The following is a 17572-nucleotide window of genomic DNA, read 5'->3' as shown; positions in this document are numbered from 1 at the left end:
CTCTTTGTTTTTTGTTATTTTGTCCTGCTCCTGTCTTTCCGCCCCTTTTCATCATTTCTGTTCCTATTTTCTCACGTTTATAACGCAAATTTGTAATATCGTGGTCTGCTAACTTTTACGCTGTATCTATTCTTTATATTTTGGATGTTTGTGTGTTCCCTATTTTATCTAGGCTGTGTTAGGTTTTTAGGGGATAGTGGTGTCATTTCGCAAAGTAAACCCCTTTAGTATTGAAAGGTTCTCTTTAACATAAAATAACTGTTACTTGTTCTTGCTTAATTTTGTTTCGGTCTATGAGAATACCGTCATATTGGAACTTGAATGTGTTGAGAATATTGGTTTATTCTGGTCTAACTTCTCACTTCGTACCTGTGCATATCAAAGATAAGTGTGATTTACGTATTGACCCTCTGTTGTAACTATCTATATGAGCCAAAGCCAAATAATAATCTATTTGTAAAATTCCCGTTGGGTCCATTTTTACCCTCTCTTGTGAAAACATCTATATATATAAAATAAGAGTTTTGTCTGTACATTGCTCAGAATTTGAAAAGAATGGTATTTCTGTATCGATCATGTCCACAGTAACAAGAAAATGCAGTTTTTACTTTTCCGTAATTTCTGTCTGTCTGTCTGTCTGTCTGTCTGTCTGTCTGTCTGTCTGTCTGTCTGTCTGTCTGTCTGTATGTACACGCATCACAAGAAAACGGCTGAACAGAATTTAATAAAAATCGGTATGTAGAGTCGGGGGTTGAACCGCTACAATCTAGGCTATAAATTATTTTATTCACGCTGAGTGAAATGGTAGTTTAGGGGAAGGCCTAAAATTCAATTCTCAAATATTTATATTATTAGTGGCCATATTGATAAATACTACATGACTAAAGTTATATAGAATTAAATTTCTGATCATTTACGTCTTATGCATTTTTACCGTATCGGCTATGATAACACAGATACTCATGAATTTGGATTTTTGTAAGTCCATATCAACGTCGAGCCCCGACAAAATGGGTAAAAAGAATTTAATGAAAATAGGTATATAGAGTCGGGGAATAAGAAACTACAGTTTAAGGTATAGACAATGTTATTCACCCTGGGTGAAATGGTAGTTTAGGGGAAGGCACCTAAAATTTAATTTTTAAATACCTGTGTTCTTGGTCCTATGGAAAAGTACCGGTACTACATAACAAAAGTTACAGAGAATATAATTTCCTATCATTTATGTTCTATTCAGTTTTACCGTACCGACTATAATAAGAGTGGTATTTCAGAACCGGAAGACAGTAAATAATGTGAAGGCCTACAATATCGAAAGCGCGTAACATAGATAAACAATAACATTGCACTGACCGTTGTTTGTTGTGATGTTCTTTGTCTCTTATGCTGCCGCTCAACTCCGATAAATGGGATTACTGCTGCGTACCGAGTATAACAGCCTAACTGAATATAGGCAGGAAATAGTTGAGGAGTTAGAAAACTTTCTTCTTTAGCATGCCAATCCTCTGGTTCATACATTTTCTGATACTGCTGGTACGTAACACACTGGTTCAACATAGTATGCCAGCTATTCGATACCTACTCTGACGCGCTGTTTTGAATGAGCAGTGTGCGCACTTAAGTCATCAGAGGTTAAGTTAGTAGTAGTAGGAGTAGTAGTATGAACTGGTCTGGAATTACAATTTAGCCCTATTCCAAATTATAGTATCACAATTCACTAAATAACTGAAAATTCAACCCTGAAAAGAGCCGTTTCTTATGAAAAGCTTCTTCCTCTTCACTTTCATTAAATCTACATTAATTTTCTTCCAAATTAGCAGCGAAGATGTGCTTTCTTCTCTGGCTTGGAGGAAAAATTGCCTCCACGTCAAACAGTTCTTTCCCCCGCCAGTGTAGTGAATTGAGATTTTCCGACTCATCGGGTACTCCCAGGAAACAGATAAGTAAACGGGCATAGTTTTTGCCCTGGTACTATCCACTGTTTGAACCCCCCCCACCCCGCCGAAAAAAGGACGAAGATTGTTCACGGATCACGGATGTCTGCGTCTTGGTCATTCCAGCTCTGTAGCTTTGGACTGTTAGTTCGGCAGCATAGTACTGTTCATTAAAAGTGAGAAAATGTGTGGTTTTTCATTTGATCGAGTATTTCATATGAAGGCATTGCTTTTAATCGCGCCATTCCTACTCACGTCATTGTAATGACCCATGTTCATTTCAGTTGGGAAAACCACTGAGAGTCTTTCTGAGAATCTATACAGGCAGGCGGAGAGTGAGTGTCTGCCATTATAATGATAACTCCCCAACCTGATTGTGACTGACGGTAGGCAAGCTGGCCTACCATTACAATGAAAATTCCCTAACCCAGTCTTCATATGTGAAAAGACGTTGGTGACTTGCCCGTCGTGCTTCTAGGGCAACGTTAAGAGCTATGCAACTTAATACAATCTTGCTCACAACGTTTACACTACCTAACCTAGAATTCTGTATAAAATTTAGAATTCCGTAGCGAAGCACGGGTATATCAGCTAGTATGTTATCTAATTGAACCTGATTCAATATATATTTGTTCAATTTTTTAAAACCTGTGTTTTGGGAGTTCTCTTTTTGTTTTCCCTCTCCCTTGGTTTAACATGTACTTACTACGGAAATTCCTCCTGGGAAAAGGCCCATGATCTATGTTGTTGAATGTTTTGAATGATTGTCAACATTTGAAGTATGACATTCGTATATCTCGCTTTTCCCTGCGCACTGCTCTGCTGAGTTCTTTGCCTTGCACACTAGAACATATTCGCAGGAGTGTTTCACTTCTTATGCATCGATCTCTTGTTGATATTTGCAATGATGTTCCTGCTAATACTTGGGAATATACTGGTATTGATTGATGATTCCTAAAGGGATTGGGAAACATAGCCATAAGTGTGAAGATTCGTAACAACACTAACAGACACTAAAGAGACTGCTAGGCTGACGAATGCGTGCGGTAAGCGGGTGAATCATACTTCAGTGTCCATGACCTTGGCAAAAAATATACCCCTGCTACCCTTCCTCATAGCACATGCAAAGTCTTCACTACTTGCCGTGGCGCTGTAGAAATCGGTTAGTTGTGACGAACATTTTGTGCTTATTTCCGCTAATAATTTTGTAATTAAAGAAGTCCGCCTCTGTGGTGTAGTGCTTAGTGTGATTAGCTGCCACCCCCAAAGGCCCGGGTTCTATTCCCAGCTCTGCCATCCTGGCAGTGGTTTTCCGTGGTTTCCCACTTCTCCAGGCAAATACCGGGATGGTACCTAACTTAAGGCCACGGCCGCTTCCTTCCCTCTTCCTTGTCTATCCCATCCCATCTTCCCATCCCCCACAAGGCCTCTGTTCAGCATAGCAGGTTAGGCTGCCTGCACGAGGTACTGGTCATTCTCCCCAGTTGTATACCCCGACCCAATATCCGATGCTCCAGGACACTGCCCTTGAGGCGGTTGAGGCGGGATCCCTCGCAGAGTCCAAGGAAAAAACCAACCCTGGAGCGTAAACTGATTAAGAAGAAGAAGAATTAAAAGAAAATTAGGGAAAGAATTAGCTTCATAGGAGAACAGGGCTTGTACAAATTTCCTTTTTTTTTTAATAATTCCTAGTTTCACCCGACTAAAATGGAACAAAAGTGCAAAGTTTTCTCCACAAATAGGGCACTCCCCACCCCCACCCCCACCCCCACCCCCCTCGCTTCCCCTAACCGCCTTTACTCCCTCATAACAAAACGCTGTAAGGACAGTTGCCTTGTCAACCTGTGTAGCTCATTATAAAGCTAGTAGAACGCAGCCGGAAAGGCGGTTTCGTATCTTCGATTGCGCAGAAAGAGACAGAAGTATGAGGTGCGGTGATGCCAATGTGGCTACTCATAACAGCACGAAATTGTTAACATTTTTTCATCTAGTTATAGCTTTCATTCCAAAGCGATGACCTATGTTTTTCGTGGGCTTAAATTTTTTCTGAAAGTCCACACTAATTTTTAACATCAAACCTCGAGAAAGTGTTGAGGGAAATTTTCGATATATTAAAGAAGGTAAATGGAAGTTGAGAGAAATGAAAGGCGAAGTGCACAGAGCATAACAGCACGAAAGTGTAAACATTTTTTCATCAGTTATATCTTGAGTTCCAAAGCTATGATCTATATTTTTCGGGGGCTCTAAAGTTTCCTGTAAGTCCAAATGAATTCTTAACATCCAACACCGAGAAAGTGTTGAGGAAAGTCGTGTAGAAATTAATAAATATGAAATTATGAAACCAATGTACTAAATACACTTGCGCGAGCCGTATACCGTATTGAAATTGAGAAGCTTTAAAGTTTTAATTTTATAATATGAAAATATGAAAAAAGCTAACGATAAACACAGATTGAAAACAACAGTAAATATTAAAACAAAATTAAACCATAAGAAATGAAATTAATAAATACAAAATTACCTGAGCATTAATTCGAAGGAGAGATACCGCCAAGATTTTCTTCTCCGTCATCTTCGTCTTCACTTCCCCTTTCTTCGTCACTATCTTGAAGATTGATAATGAAGGACTCCAAAACATCATCCCTAGGAATCTCTCGCTCATAATCTTCCTCTTGTAATTCCTTCGCGTGCCGTACACATTTTTCCCATGCCTCAGTTGATATGCTTGCAATAGCCTCATTTGTCAGTGTCTCAACGTCGGCGATTTTAAAAGTGCGTGCTGCTTTTGTGGGCAACATATCTTTTCATTTGGGCCCAAATTAGCTCAGTTGGTTTATAATGGCAGTGGTGGTGGTGGGCGAACTACTTGATAGCCATGTTGTTTGGCAATGCTCTCTGTTTTATACGATATTGTCTTTGATTTAAATAATTTTACCACAGCGAGTAATTCTTCTCTTGTCTGGGAAGAAGTGTGAGGAATATTGCGCCTCGAAAGCCAAGACAGTGGGTATTGGTGCATAGAGCTCGGTCGAGTTGAAATGAATGAATACTGGTATTGTCCATTACTAATGTGGAATAGGGTGGTATGTTAGACAATAATTTTTCCACAAACCATTTCTTAAAAAGTGAATAGTTCATATCTTTATGGTAGTCTGAATTTGTTGTCATGGATTTAGAGCGGAATACTAATTTGCACTGCGGGATTAATCCAGTAGCAGATGAACCGGCATGGCGCACAATGAGGCGTCCCCCCTTACCAACGGGTACCCTCAATCCTCCAGAACCATTACTCATTTTCCAACGGGCACTTTTGGTGTGATTCTGATTCACCCACGTCTCGTCTAAGACGAGACGGCTTCTTTTATTTTATGAATTGTTATCAAGAAGGTTATTCCAGCTGCAACAATGTCAACCCTTTCCATCAGGAATTTCCTCCCGTCATTGCATTTCTTAAAGAAGAAACCCATTTTTTTTTTTTCAGAATCTGCACTAAAGATTCTAATCTTTACTGCCTTTAAATCCCATTGCTGCCTTCATTTTTCGGGCCACTTTCAATGCCGTAGGATATTCGCCGTTTTTATACATACCAAATATTGTTGTACGCAGAACATTTTTTTGAAACCATCGAGGTCCGTCACTGGCTTCTTTCTCTTCGGGATCTTCCCTGGCGACCTGAACACTGCATTATTTTTATTTCCGTAGCTTGTACTGTTCGCAGGCCGATACCACACGCGAGTGCTGTCTTCTTCTGAGGCGTGGCAACATCGCGTTCCTCACCTTCCCCGCCTCTGAACGCCTGCTGCTGCATGCTTTCTTTCTTTCTTTCTTTCTTTCTTTCTTTCTTTCTTTCTTTCTTAATCTGCTTACTCTCTAGGGTTGGTTTTTCCCTCGGAGTCAGCGAGGGATCCCACCTCTACCGCCTCAAGGGCAGTGTCCTGGAGCTTCAGCCTCCTGGTCTCGGGATACAACTGGGGAGGATGACCAGTACCTCGCCCAGGCTGCCTCACCTCCTGTGCTGAACAAGGGCCTTGCGGGGGGATAGGAAGATGGGAAGGGATAGACAAGGAAGAGGGAAGGAAGTGGCCGTGGCCTTAAGTTAGGTATCATCCCGGCATTTGCCTGGAGGAGAAGTGGGAAACCACGGAAAACCACTTCCAGGATGGTTGAGGTGGGAATCGAACCCACCTCTACTCAGTTGACCTCCCGAGGCTGAGTGGACCCCGATCCAGCCCTCGTACCACTTTTCAAATTTCGTGGCAGAACCAGGAATCGAACCCGGGCCTCCGGGGGTGGAAGCTAATCACACTAACCACTACACAACAGAGGCGGACTGCTGCATGCTTACAAAATATAAATACACTCTAAATACTATTTCCCTGGCCTGTCATGCAATACTTGTCTGTCTGCTCTTCCTGGATCCATCTTACACAAGCAAATAATTCCCTAAATTCGTTGATTTTGTTTCTTACAAATTAAACTCGAAACATTCACACGTGACCCGCACAAACAGGTAACTTACTGAAATGATTCTATTGGCTCAGCGGAAAACACGTCATACTACAAAGCGCGCGAATGTTACTACGCAACCCTCCTCAAACCGCACCGCCTTCCCGGCTGCACTCTACTCAGCAGATAATTCAGACGTAGTTTCAACACTTGTGTCTGGCGTTTTATCTTTCCAACTGTTCTTGTTATTATGTTTTGCTAGTGGTTTAACGTCGCACTAACACACTGAAAGTTTTCGGCTGTGGCCTTAAATAAAGTACAGCCCCCAGCACTTGCCCGTTCGAAGATGCTTTAAGGAATAGTCGACCCCACTGATTCTACGCATGATGGCCGGAGCCCTCAAAGAACGAGACTGAATGGTCCACGAGGAAGTGTATGGATTGGCGTCAAATGGAAGCACCAGACTAATAAACGGAAAGCGAGAACGGATTGATCATTGACCCAACTGTGCGATTTGAATCGCATTCCGGTCAACCGGAAGAAGTGGATTTAGAGAAGAAGAGCATTTATCGCCCTACAATCTCGTATTATAAAGAAAAGTATGGACAGCAAATATGTCACCGTACATCACAGCCTGCACGGTTGCCAAGTAACATTGACTGACTATCCATCCATACATTACATCACTGCCTGCACGGTTGTTAGGTAAACATTGTCTGACCATCCATCCGTATCTTACATCACTGCCTGCACGGTTGTTAGGTAAACACTGTCTGACCATTCATCCATACCTTACATCACAGCCTGCACGGTTACTAGGTAACATTGTCCGACCATCCATCCATACCTTACATCACTGTCTACACAGTTGCTAGGTAACATTGTCTGACCATCCACCCATACCTTACATCACAGCCTGCACGGTTGCTAGGTAACATTGTCTGACCATCCACCCATACCTTACATCACAGCCTGCACGGTTGCTACGTAACATTGTCTGACCGTCCATCCATACCTTACATCACAGCCTGCACGGTTGCTACGTAACATTGTCTGACTATCCATCCATACCTTACATCACAGCCTGCCCGGTTGCTAGGTAACATTGTCTGACCATCCACCCATACCTTACATCACAGCCTGCACGGTTGCTAGGTAACATTGTCTGACCGTCCATCCATACCTTACATCACAGCCTGCACGGTTGCTACGTAACATTGTCTGACTATCCATCCATACCTTACATCACAGCCTGCACGGTTGCTAGGTAACATTGTCTGACCGTCCATCCATACCTTACATCACAGCCTGCACGGTTGCTAGGTAACATTGTCTGACCGTCCATCCATACCTTACATCACAGCCTGCACGGTTGCTACGTAACATTGTCTGACTATCCATCCATACCTTACATCACTGCCTGCACGGTTGCCAGGTAACATTGACTGACTATCCAACCATACCTTACATCACTGCCTGCACGGTTGCCAGGTATCATTGACTGACTATCCAACCATACCTTACATCACTGCCTGCACGGTTGCTAGGTAACATTGACTGACCATCCATCCATACCTTACATCACTGCCTGCACGGTTGCTACGGTTACACTTCCGTCACACATTTTGTCACGTCACTTTACACAAACTTTCGGATGACTCCCCAGCCATAAGACATTTATGTAAAAATTAAAACCCGCTAGACCTTACAAACCTAATGTCGTTGGGGTGGCAAGATGATACGAGTTGACCAAGGCAAATGGAATGGCAGCCTGGCTACAATGTCAGACTTAGTTAGAGAACCGTCGCTCCCAAGTTGACAGCACTCTTAATCACCTCTTACAACAGGCAAATAATACCGTGCTCATGTTCCGCCGCCCCCATCGACAGAGATTAGTTGAGTAGAGTCTCGATCGCAGTAGTTTGAACTGCCGTCCTCCCAACTGCATTTCATGACGTTCATCGAGCGAGATGGCAGTGCGCTGAGATATTCGGTACGAATTTCCCTGTCGACAGCCACCAAGATGATTTTCTGCAGTTGCCATATAATAATAATAATAATAATAATAATAATAATAATAATAATAATAATAATAATAATAATAATAATAATAATAATAATAATAATAATACCAGGTTGAGTAGCTCAGGCGGTTGAGGCGCTGGCCTTCTGACCCCAACTTGGCAGGCTCGATCTTGGCTCAGTCCGGTGGTAATTGAAGGTACTCAAATACATCAGTCCCGTGTCAGAGTATTTACTGGCACGTAAAAGAACTCCTGCTGTACAAAATTTCGACACCTCGGCGTCTCCGAAAACCCTCTACGAACATTGTTCAATAATAATAATAATAATAATAATAATAATAATAATAATAATAATAATATTTTTACATCCCACTAACTACCATTCTGTGTCACCACCCAGAACGCGAAGAACCCGAGGCCCTGGACCATGTTTTCGGCTACTGATCCAAGGGAAATTTACAGAGGAACATTTGCCATCACAAGGACCGCGAACAGACCAGATTTTCTTCTGAAGACGCAGAACAAAGTTTTCTGCAAAACGCAAACAATTTCACCTTGTTTTCGTGACACGACATAAGCCCAAAAGCTTATTATTATGTCTACATTTCGGACCGTGAAAGCATCAGTATAAATTGTTTTATCCGTGTAGTACTACTAATAATAATAGTAAACTCAACAGTGTGCCTCAATTTGTTAAGATGAGTTTAGCTCGAATTTCAACATCGGTAGCCCTGAAGATGGTTTTCCGAAGTTTCTCAACTTGTCTGTACCTATCGTCTATAGCCCATTAGCCTGTACGTTGATTGTTTCCGATTATCCAGATTTCCCAACAAGTTTTTAGTTTCCTTCGTCAGAGAATGATGTATGTACTTACATTTAGCGGAGGAGCCGTAGTATTCGGCCAGGCCGACAGAGCCGAGCACAGCGACCACCACGACCATCCACCGCAGCATTCTGGTACCGCACTGAGCTCTGATTTAAAACCGTTACCGTTCATCTGTCTCATTAGCACGTACGTCTTCACAGTTATCTTACATGGGCGTCAAAACAATCTGTCACAAGTCCACAGTGAACCGCTTTTCAAGGGATTCCGGGACCGAGTCTACATAACATGTCAACCAACCACTTCTAATGTTCAGTTTGCGTACACTTACCCACGCCTTCCCTTTTAGGTATTGTTGATTTCTGCGACTGATGAAGCCATTCAACCAAAATCTCCTCCAAATCCTCGTGCTTCCCGTATTTTATTTTCCTCTGCTTGCATTGATTAAAACACGATGCTTTACTGTTGTTCATCATTGGCGGCTATTAGAGAGAAAAATGAAATTTGTATTCCATTTTAGCCACCTAAAACTAGGAATTATTTGTTTTAAAAACCCTGTTATCTGTCACCCAAGTCTTTCCATTAATTTATTTAAATACACTGCCGAAAAAAAAAAAAAAACATCCTCAAGGACAAAGTCATTTTATTCACAAGCGATGTGACAGGTAGTTCATCATAGCAGGAATATATGATTACCAATTCAGACCAAATGAAACACACATGTCACAGTAAAGGGTGCCCAAACAGTCGCATCAATACACAGCGTACCCCCTTCTGGCTGCAATGCAGCAAGAAACTCGCGCATGCAAACGATAATAAAGCCGAGTTTACACGAGGACAGTACGCAAGACAGGACAATACTGTATTGTCCTGTGCTCCGTGAACAGTTCTCTTGCGCAGGACAGGACAATATCTAGTCGTCCGCTTTCCATCGTCCAAATGGATCCACGACCCCTGCTCTCCAAGGAAAATTAAGAAAATTGATACATATCTTGTACGAAGAAGTGTTGGATATACAATAGCTGAAGACAATATAACTAAAAATAAGAAGAGACTGTGGTTGTCACGCAGATCTTCATTAGGGTCATCTGTTTTATTATTAAAAGAATTGGAAGAAGATCCTCAAGAATATAAAATGAGGACGTCAACAGAATGTTTTGAAGACCTTCTGAGGAAGGTCTCACCTATGATTCAACGTAACGATACATTAATGAGAGAAGCAATACCCGCCATAGAAAAACTACGAATTACCTGTAACATACTTATCAACAGGTGTCAGTTTTAGGTGGTTACAAAATACATTTAGAACGTCAAAACCAAGTATATCAAAAATAATACCTGAAGTTTGAAAGGGATTGAAAGAACACATTAAGGTATGCCATTTTTATATAATTATATTTCTAATAATCAGCTATTGAAATCAGTGTGCAGCAGTTATTAATAAAACAGGCCTACAGTATACTTAAAAATTGTTCTTCCATTTTAATCATTAGTTTCATTACAGGATAGTTCATAAGCAGCTTCTAGAATGTTGCTTTATGGTGGAATTGTTTTTCCGGTAGACGTACACGGCCTTTCAAACGTTGATGTTCGCAGTAGGTGTTGTTGTTTCCAGTCGACAGTCGTGAACTGCTACGGGCAGGTGGTGTCGGAATAGCAGGTTCTGCTTTTGAAATTGGTGCTTGTGGGGCGACAGAGGTGTGTTATGTCACTTGATGTAGTACGTTGCTCTCTAGGGAGTTTGATTCTATTGGGCTGTGAGGAGTTGGAACTTGAAATTCAGGTTGGGGAGAATTAGGGGACACTATACTTGTAGTTGTTGGCCATCGTATATTCCCAATTCTGATGTCCTGAATTCGGCATTGCGTTCGGACGGATTGAAATCGTTCTTGAGGAAGTACGGCTTGTTCCAAAGACAATCGTCGTAATTGATTAGCAACATGTATATCAAATACTTCAAATTCATCTGCTTCTTTTGGTTGCAGTTCGTTGGTTACATTTCGGATTTCGGTCAAAACTGTGTTGATTTCATCCAATCGTGTTCTCTCTGAATGCTTACGAGGCAATGTACCAGATGCTCCAGGTCTCACAGATGTATTAACTCTTTATAGGTCTTTGGGATATTATCTTCCCACCTCGTATATGCATAACGGGTTTAGGGAGATTATCTTCCCAGTTGTTTCAGAGATTGCAGTTCCACTTGCTAATGTAAGAGGGCTGCACAGTTTCATTTCAAACTTAATAACCTGATCGCTACTGCGACCTAAATCACTAGGTGGGAAGTATATATCCCAGTGGTTCCTAGCGCGTGTACAGTGGCAGTCACTTTGTGTTCAGCTGCAGTGAAACGGTGTTTGTAGGAAGAAGGTGTGGAATACTCAAGGCAGAAGATTTCTAAAGGTTAGTATATACTTCAGAGATACAGTTTATCATGTTTTATTCAAGGAGCAAATCTATTTGTGCCACGAATATCATAATGATCCATCCGTTGTGTCATTCGGAATACTACTGACAGAATCAATGATAATTTCATAATTTCTCTGCAACTTAGTTAGATGCTATTTCAAAATTATTTACATATTTTTCAAACTTACTACAATTCCTTATTCTAAAACTGTTTTAAGTTTCCCCTTATTATGACAGACAAAGATGTTATTGTCATTTGCACTTAGTCAGTACTTGAATTTTATGCAAGATCTACGCCTAATTTTGCTTGGACTGTATTTGTGTTATTTAGTTCTTCTAATAAGTGGTTTCAAATCATAAACATAGGTAAAGCATGTTTCCTCTAATAGTAGCTTGGTAATAATAATAATAATAATAATAATAATAATAATAATAATAATAATAATAATAATAATAATAATTTTAATACAGTATTATATTAGAACTATTTGTAGGCTGATTACTACTGCTCTGAATATGGAAGCAAAGATTGAAGTCTGGCTGGATGAAATATTGGAAGAACAAGCTGTGGACTCGGAGGAAGGTGGAAAAACTGATGCTGAAGATCGTGTCCAGTACTCTGGTAAGAGAAAACATTGTTCAACCCACGCAACCTATTATGATTGGAATTCCTATACATAGTGTCTTATAGGTTCATGTTATCTTTTATTGGCAGGTCAAGAAGTCAAGAAGATGGTGGCTAAAGATTTTTATTACTTCCTGGACATTATGATTGTCAATTCATACATAGTGTACAAAGCGGAAATGAAAGAGAAGAAAAAAGATACGTCACACCTGAAGTTAAGGTCACAACTAGTAAATGAACTTATACAGTCATTTTCGAGCAAGAAACGCTCTGGCTATTCCCCAGTGAACGGGCGTGGAAGGAAGAGAAACAGGTCTGATGGACAAGCAACGATCGAAAATATGGTGAGATTATCAGATATCGGCAGCCATCTACCTGAGCTAATAAAAACATATCGTCGCTTTGCACCGTGTAGTATCGAGTAAAAGGAGTAACATGAAATGTAATGTTGCATTATGTAAATCATGCTTTGAACCATTTCACAAATCATAGACAGTATTTTCAAATTTTTCTACAACCAAAGTAAATTAGGTTTGAGAGATTTCATTATCATTTTTTAATCCATAGGCCATGTAGTATGCAATGTTATTGTATTATATTGATGTCCATAAAGTAATTAATAAGTAATGAGCGCATTATCATAAATATTTTTAGGTGGGAAATTATTATCCCACTGCCCACACACAAAAATTACCTATCTGGAACGGTCAGTGGGATAATAATTTCCCACCCCATATTTTATGAAATAAGGTGCAAATCCATAAACTAGTTGTACATCCATAGTCTTACATATATTTCATGTACAAATTAACCATAAAATATATTTTTTTTATACCCCCAGTCTTTTGCCCTATAAAGGGTTAACATTAGTATGTGAATCATCATTCCCCCAGAAACATCACTATCTCCATTTAAGTCACATTCTGAAAAGAAAAAGTAAAATGTTTTATGTATGTATTCATTTTGTCGCCGGTGGTGGGACGGAGAACTGGAAATAAACATTGTGTTTTGTGAAATTATATTATTTACCTTTTAGTTTGAGAAACATCGAGAAAAGAGTCTGGACTCACAAACTTGTGAAAATCATTGATTATAGGATTTATGTTGTCTGAATATGAAGAGAAAAGTGTTGGAACAAATATAAAAACGCAGTCCCCGAGCCAGAAGAATTAACCAGACGCGATTCAAATCTCCGATCCGGCCGGAAATCGAATCCGGGACCCTCTGAGCCGAAGACTTCACGCTGACCATTCAGCCAAGTATTAGGATAAAACGAAACCATTATTGAGTTTCATTATTTCTATCTATATTAACATTCAACTTTCGTAGTAGAACAAAGCAAAAAGCATTATTTAGTTTCGTTAATAATCCATTTTAACACGCTACTTTTGTAGCTTCAAATTTGCCGCCTGTTTTACAAGGTCGGGCCGCCAGGTGTGCCACTGTCATCATGTATCTCAGTTTAGTACAGGGGAATATGGAAGTGTGTACATAGGGTATTTGCTGGTACAGAAGAACACGTTAAGTCTTCTGCAGATAGTGAGGGGATTTATTAAAAATTTTGCAGATGTGGCAAACAACATTTCGGTCATTATTGCTTGCAAAATTGGTTATAACAATGTTGGGGGTAGCGCTAATTTGCGCTAGATTTATTCTTTCATACGGTTCATACACAGGGGACATTGAAAGATTCTTCTTCCGGTTCCCCATTTTATTCAAGACGCATTCGAATATCCATATCAGGATTTGTTGTCTGTTACTAGAGGGATAGCGTGCCTGCCTCTTACCCCCGAGGTCCTGGGTTCGATTCCCGGCCAGGTCAGGGATTTTTATCTGGATCTGAAGGCTGGTTCGTGTTCTCTAATCTTGGTCGTCCTCTATCATTTTCTTCAATAAATAATGATGTCTAAGTATGGCCTATTAGATGGTCCAGTAGGTTACGTCAGTACAAATACAGTATATTTGACATAAACATTGGCAATGTGTGCCGCAGTGAGGGCAGTTAGAATGATGTGATACAAGGCCCCGAGAGCTTGTCACACTGACTCAGTCCACTGGAGGTGCTAACAGAGTAAACACGATCGCTACCGTTACTGACCTGCTTACTCCACTTCCTTGGTTGTCAACAACCTCCACAATTCATGGCCTGTTTCTATGAGATGCTGAGTAGACCTCAGATCGCTTTGTTATTTATTTGACATCGCACCCACACAGGCAGGTCTTACGGCGACCATGGGATAGGACAGGAAAGGAAGCCTGGTGTGAAAATGGGAAACCATGAAAAACCATATTTACGCCTGCCGGCAGTGGGGCTCGAACCCACTATAAACCGCCTAGAGAACTCGCTCCGTAGATGCCGCATTGCCTGCATATGCGTGTGAGAGAGTGTGTGTGCATGATTCAACTGATGAAAAAAATGAAAATCCACAGCCTGTTCCAGTCATTTGACCAGGTCAGGAATGTAATGAATGAAGCCCCCATTTAGCAACGATGATAGGAACTGTGCCGGCTGCCGAAACTTGTCACACTCCTGGGGCAATGATTAATGAAATGAAATGCTATTGGACAGTGTTGCTGAAATGAAATGTGGCCGGGAAAACCGGAGTACCCGGAGAATAACTTGTGCCCCGTCCACTTTGTCCAGCTCAAATCTCACATGGAGTGACCGGGATTTGAACCACGGAACCTAGCGGTGAGAGGCCGGCGCGCTGCCGCCTGAGCCACGGAGGCTTGGATTCATTTGATACGATCACTATATTTCAAAGTGAAGGAGCGTGATAGTGGAGTGGCATGCACTCTGGCCTTTTTCTTTAAAAGTCGTTTTACGTCGCACCGACACAGGCAGGTGACGGTGCGATAGGAAAGGGAAGGAAGTGGCCGTGGCCTTAATTAAGGTACAGCTTGCCTGGTATGAAAATGGGAAACCATGGAAAACCATCTTCAGGGGTGCCGACAGTGGGGTTCGAACCCACTATCTCCCAAATACAGGATACTGGCCGCACTTACGCGACTGCAGCTAACGAGCTCGGTGCTCTCTGGCCTATCACCAAAGTGGCGCCATTCGAAACCCGGCCAGCGTGGGATTTTTGAAAGTGTGGATTCCAAGTAAAACTGTAGGTCTTGCGGCTATTATCAACAGTAAGCTTATAGGATTACATTATTCCGAATCTGACTTCCTACTGTTACCACAGTAAATGAAATGGCGTATGGCTTCTTTTAGCACCAAGATTGTCCGAGGACAATTTCGGCTCGCCAGATGCAGGTGTTTTGAATTGATGCGCGTCGTGATGAGGATGAAATGATGATGGAGACGACAAAGATACCCAGCCCCCGTGCCAGCAAAATTAACCAATTAAGATTAAAATTCCCAACCCTGCCGGGAATCGAACCCGGGAGCCCTGTGACCAAAGGCCAGTACGCTAACCATTTAGCCATCGAGCGGTACACTACAGTAACTGGTTTGATAGAAGGCAGTTGGGGTTTAGGAAAGTTTATTCCAGCGAAGCACAACTTGTAGGGTACCAGAAGATATGGCACATATTTTTGATACAGGAGGTCAAATGGATTTCGTCACTATTGATTTACCCAAGGCCTTTGATAGGGTAGACCATGGAAGACTACTGTCGAAAATGAGGGCTAGACAAAAGAGTTGTTGAATGGGTGGCTAAATTTCTCGAAAACAGAATTCAGAGAATTAGACTAGGTGATCGTGTAATGTACTGTCCGGCCAGGTTATCCTGCTGCGGTAATGGAGTAGACCGTACAGCCATCGTCCCAACGCCGAGAGTTAGGCGGCGGGAAATAACCTAACACCCTAAAGGGGCCAAAATCTTAGGGTGGATGAGCTCCTTTAGGTGGGTAATGGTCCCTCAGTGGAGGAAATGCCACTGTATCCCATTCGGTAGCGGTTGTATCCCATGTTAACGGCGGCTACCAACAGCGTTTGTTTCCCACGTTAGTGGCGGCTGAATAGTAACCAGAGAAGGCAACGGAAAACCACTCTGGTATATTTTTCCCCAGGATATCATTATGGAGAGAGTTAATGAAATAATGGCCCCTAGTCCCAGCCAGCCCTTTAATGGGCAGGGGGTGCGAAGAATTTCCTGGCTCAATGTAATGAAGTCCAACACAAGATTAGCAACATGGAATGTAAGGATTTTGTTCATGGCTGGCAAACTTGATAAAATGGTTAAAGAAATGAGGAGGTTAAAAATGTCTATCCTTGAGATAAGTGAACTGAGATGGACAGATAAAGGTGCCTGTCAAAGAGAAGATGGAAATCTATACTATTCTGGCAGTCCTGAAACTGATAGAAGTCACAGAAAAGGTGTAGCAGTATTTGTAAAATCAGAATTCGTGAAATATTTCACCAATTTTGCCCCAATATCAGACAAGACTCATGCTTTTACAACTACATGGACAACCTTTCAAGATCAATACAATACAAGTAAATGCTCCAACAGCAGATAAAAAGTTTGACGCTGAGGTGGAAAGAGTCTATGAAAGCTTGCAAAACATTCTGGAATCAACAAACAATGATAGCATAACCATAATAATGGGAGATTTCAATACTAAGATCGGCAAAGGCCGGCCAGGAAATTGGGGACTCGGAGAATACAATAAACGCAGAGATAGGTTATACGAATTTCGTCAAGAAAATGAAATGGTTATTACAAACACCTGGTATCAACTTCCTGATCGTCGATTATACACTTGGGTTTCATCTAGTGACGGTGAACATCATGTTCCTATCAGGAACCAAATTGATTACATCCTCACAAATAAGAGCTTCAGAAACATACACAGGAGCAGATATAGGTTCTGATCATAATCCACTAGTTGCTGATGTACAACGAAAATTGAAAATTTTACAGAAAATAAAACATTCCAACTGAATTGACCAAAGAAAATTGGTAAACAGTGAAATAAAACAAGAAGTTGCAAAAGTAATTAATGAAGAGCTAAGGCAAGTATCACTGAATAGTTTTTTTCTTTTTTTTTCTTTTCTTTTTGCTAGTTGCTTTACGTCGCACCGACACAGATTGGTCTTATGGCGACGATGGGACAGGAAAGGGGTAGGAGTGGGAAAGAATAGGTCGTGGCCTTAATTAAGGTACATCCCCAGCATTTGCCTGGTGTGAAAATGGGAAACCACAGAAAACCATTTCAGGGCTGCCGACAGTGGGGTTCGAACCCACTATCTCCCGAATACTGGATACTGGCCGCACTTAAGCGATTGCAACTATCAAGCTCGGTCACTGAATAGTTAACAGGTGGAAAACCACTGGGAGGAACTAAAAGAAGCTATACAGAA

At 41.3% G+C, this 17572-nt stretch overlaps 1 protein-coding gene across 2 annotated transcripts in view; it reads right to left on the bottom strand.

The window, feature by feature from the left end:
• Positions 1 to 9355, bottom strand: part of LOC136874711 (cubilin) — a 107998-nt gene extending 98643 nt beyond the window's left edge. For both annotated transcript variants that reach the window (XM_067148360.1, XM_067148361.1), the window contains exon 1: positions 9279 to 9355. In XM_067148360.1, coding sequence (XP_067004461.1) covers positions 9279 to 9345 — 67 coding nt within the window. In that variant the 5' untranslated portion in view covers positions 9346 to 9355. The remainder of the gene's footprint in view (positions 1 to 9278) is intronic.
• Positions 9356 to 17572: the final 8217 nt, after the last annotated feature.

Source organism: Anabrus simplex, chromosome 5 (assembly GCF_040414725.1).
Source record: "Anabrus simplex isolate iqAnaSimp1 chromosome 5, ASM4041472v1, whole genome shotgun sequence".
Taxonomy (NCBI): domain Eukaryota; kingdom Metazoa; phylum Arthropoda; class Insecta; order Orthoptera; family Tettigoniidae; genus Anabrus; species Anabrus simplex.
This window is presented reverse-complemented; position numbering and strand designations above follow the sequence as displayed.